This window comes from Arachis ipaensis, chromosome B2 (assembly GCF_059453495.1).
Source record: "Arachis ipaensis isolate K30076 ecotype BB chromosome B2, ASM5945349v1, whole genome shotgun sequence".
In the NCBI taxonomy this organism is placed as follows: domain Eukaryota; kingdom Viridiplantae; phylum Streptophyta; class Magnoliopsida; order Fabales; family Fabaceae; genus Arachis; species Arachis ipaensis.
The window spans coordinates 117,723,941-117,727,497 of record NC_142437.1 but is presented as its reverse complement, the minus strand read 5'-3'; the positions used below and the strand labels follow the sequence as shown (position 1 = coordinate 117,727,497).

Genomic DNA, 3,557 nt, shown 5'->3' with positions numbered 1-3,557 from the left:
CCAATAGCGAATTGTATAAGCTGTCCTTCATCCTCCTTGGTATTGGACTGACCAGCTATGATAATCTCCATGCATTCTGTTCTAGAATTGGCTGATTGAGGTGACTCAGGTGCTGCCCTGTTACCAGTGTCTTGTGGTTTCAAACTTTGTTTCCCTTCTTGCATTGACATCCCTGCAAATTCTTCCAATAAGCAGTTTAAGACCGGTTTTTTCTTACGTTGAGTGGCCTTATTCTGGTTTTTGGTTGAGTTTTTGAATGTTCTTTCTCCTTCAGAGTAGATTCGCGTTCCCACTTGGCTGGCTTTAACCCATTCGCCAATGTCATCCTCTTTTACCATATCACTCTCTGTGTCCTTCGGCAGAACTTTCCAAGTCTCTCATAGCGTAGTACCACTTCTACCTCCTTTTTATTAGGTCCTGCCACTATTAACTGATCTCTCACTTGCCTGGTAGCATCAATATTGATTTTGGTCTTCACAATCCTAGTTTCTCTGCCTCGCATCTGAAATTTACCTACCTCCAACACTGTGCCCAGTTTCTCTCCCAATTTACGTCCAACTTCGAGGGTTTTAAACGATTATGGCAAGCCCCAAAATTGAACCCAAACTGAAAAATTGGAAATAATCTCTTCATCACAGTTCTGATCTTCCTTCCATCTCTTGACATGGAGCACATAATCTTTGAATAGCCATGGAGAACCACGTTCAATACGCACGACATCCACTTCTTTATTAAAAAAGAATTGGAAGGAATTATCCCCTTTGTCACTCACGCTAAATCCTTCCGGGTTTCCCCATATAGCCTTTAAAGCATTCCCCATGGTTCCAATTGAGAAGGTTTTGGAAGCAAAGAGTCTGCCATAGAGACTATTGGAGCAAGCGTTAATACCTTCTGATATGTCTGCCTCTTTTAGTTGAATCACATTCCTACCTCCTTTCCGGTTGTCTTCCTCGGTCCGATCTTCATCCCTCGTTGTCTCAGCCATGCAGATTACGTAGACTTGTATTGAGATTTAATTGACGTTGGCAATGTAGCATTGACGACAGTAGGAACTCCGTTAAAAAACCCTAACAGAGCACTAAAAAACCCTAACAGAGCACTTGTTGTTACAAATTTATGTCATTTATTACGTATTGATAATATTGTTGGATCATGGATGCCTAAAATGCATAGCATGAATGGAGAAAAGAAACATTTTTTTCTCCCTTTATTTATTTATTTTTCGTTTTGACATCATGATGTGGGGTTAACTTGACCCAGATGACTCCGCAGATTTTTTGGGTTGATGCTTATAACTTTTTTTTTTTTTTTTTTTGGTAATTGTGAGAATACTATGCGTTAAATTGATAGTTTGGCAATGTAAAATAATTTCAAAATTAACGAACGAGATCATTTTTTTTGGTATTTCGAAGGAGATAATTTAAAATATTGTTTGGACCCCCACCGTTTTTTTTACATAATTCATACTTAACGAACGAGATAATAATTAAAAGAATTGGACTACCATAATCCCAAAAAGCTATTGGATTTCAGGCCTTATAAAGTTTTGAACATTTTCAACGGATAATGAGTTAATGGGTTGGCTTAAAATGTATTTGAACTATTATTTGGTCTCATGGAATTTTATAAATGGTGGAGTCATTTTCGACTTAATAGCAGCTTAATTTTCCCTTAGAAAAAAAAAGGCTTAATCATTTTAGTAATCATCACATCTATATATTTTTCAATTTCTTAAACTTTTGAATATATTTGTGGTTATTCCATAGACATAAATCTAATCAATTTTGTTTGGAAACACTAACATTAGAAATGAGTTTCATCAATTTTGGTTAACAAAAACACTTGTTTAACATTCTACCAACTATTTTATGTGTCATAGATAAACTTATATCCATTCAAAAATAACACTTTCTTTTCGCCTATGTCACCATGATTACATGTATCGGAAAATAATAGATCTTAGTATTTTCTCGATTAATCTTATAAAGTGTGCTACTATATCATACCGTAGAAGATTTTCACTCACATGTCTATTACCTATTCCACAGTTGCATTGGATTCGCATTGGCTCCCATGCCAAAGGAGCTACCGAAGAAAACAAGAAAGAACCAAAAGCCATAATGTATAGTCTATCAATTAATGCTTCCTTATGAATAGTCATGATAAGATGGTTTGTTAAGAACAAAGTACAAATTTTCTATTAGCCTCAATGAATTTCGTTAACATGATGACGTTAATATTCTCACTTTATTTTGTTAAGTGACTTTGGTTAAAGTGGTTAAAAGTTATAAGAATAAGCCTCACGATTGAACGTTAGACTAAATGACGAAAAAGCACATATCATAAAGTGAAAGTGTAAGTGGACATACATTTCCCATAATTGGCGACCTTCTCAGAAACTAAACAGATAATTAAGTCCTAAACATCGTAAAAATATTATGCGTATAAAAAAAAATAGTCATCATCTATAAAATATGGACACTTCATTAAGTTGTCGTGTATGTGTCGGATACATTTCGAATACGATACACGTGTGTTGTCTAATCGTGTCTTAATAAAAAAATCTTTCCGTTTGGACACATCTAAATACCATTACGTGTCAACGTGTCTAACCTTATTCTTAACATGTATTCTTAAAATAAATTTAGAAATAGTATATATTATTATTTATTAAAATAAAAAATATTTTAAATACTTTATATAATTAAAATAAAAATTAAAAATAATTAAAAAATTAATTTATATTTTAATATCAATAAAATATCAAAATATTATTATGATTTATCTAAAAAATACTTTATATTTTATATATATACGTGTCCTCGTATCTTATAAAATTTTAAAATTTGTGTGTTGACGTGTCCTATGTTGATGCATCGTAGGTCATCATATATCAAAAATATTATTTATACATTAAAATTAATTATTAAAATTAGTTTCTATATATTTGTGTATAAATATATATAGTTTAAATTGTCTTTAATATATATTTTATATTTTAATATATATTTTATATTAATAACTAATTTTAATAATTAATTTTAATATATATCTAATATAATTAATTTGTATGTAAATATATATGTTTTTAGTTTATTTTTAATTATATTTTATATCCACATTTAATGGCTAAAAAATTTTGATGTGGGAGTAAAATAAGTGATATATTTTAATATGGTAATTTTTGGTGTTTTTTAAAATTGTGGGAGTACACAAATCGGACCCTCCGATTTGTGTTTAAAAAAGTGAAAAAAATTTAGAGTACACAAATCGGAGGGTTCGATTTGTGTTAAAAATTTGAAAAAATTCAAAGTACATAAATCGGACCATGCGAGTTGTTTGATTTTAAAATTTTGCTTAAGAAATCGCATGGTCCGACTTGTGGTTGAGCAAATATGAATTTCCGAAACTAGAAAACGGACCCTCCGAGTTGTTTGTTGTTATCAATTTTTTCATGAAATAGAATATACAACGCAACTCGAACCCTCCGAGTTGTTCCATTTATACCACATGGCTGTAAAGCACCTGTATTCCCCATGTTCGAATTTAACACCACT

General features: G+C 31.6%; 1 protein-coding gene across 1 annotated transcript; it reads right to left on the bottom strand.

The window, feature by feature from the left end:
• Positions 1–577: 577 nt before the first annotated feature.
• LOC107627864 (uncharacterized) lies at positions 578–985 on the bottom strand. The gene has a single exon (XM_016330682.1). The coding sequence runs from the start codon at positions 983–985 to the stop codon at positions 578–580; it is 408 nt and encodes a 135-aa protein (XP_016186168.1).
• Positions 986–3,557: the final 2,572 nt, after the last annotated feature.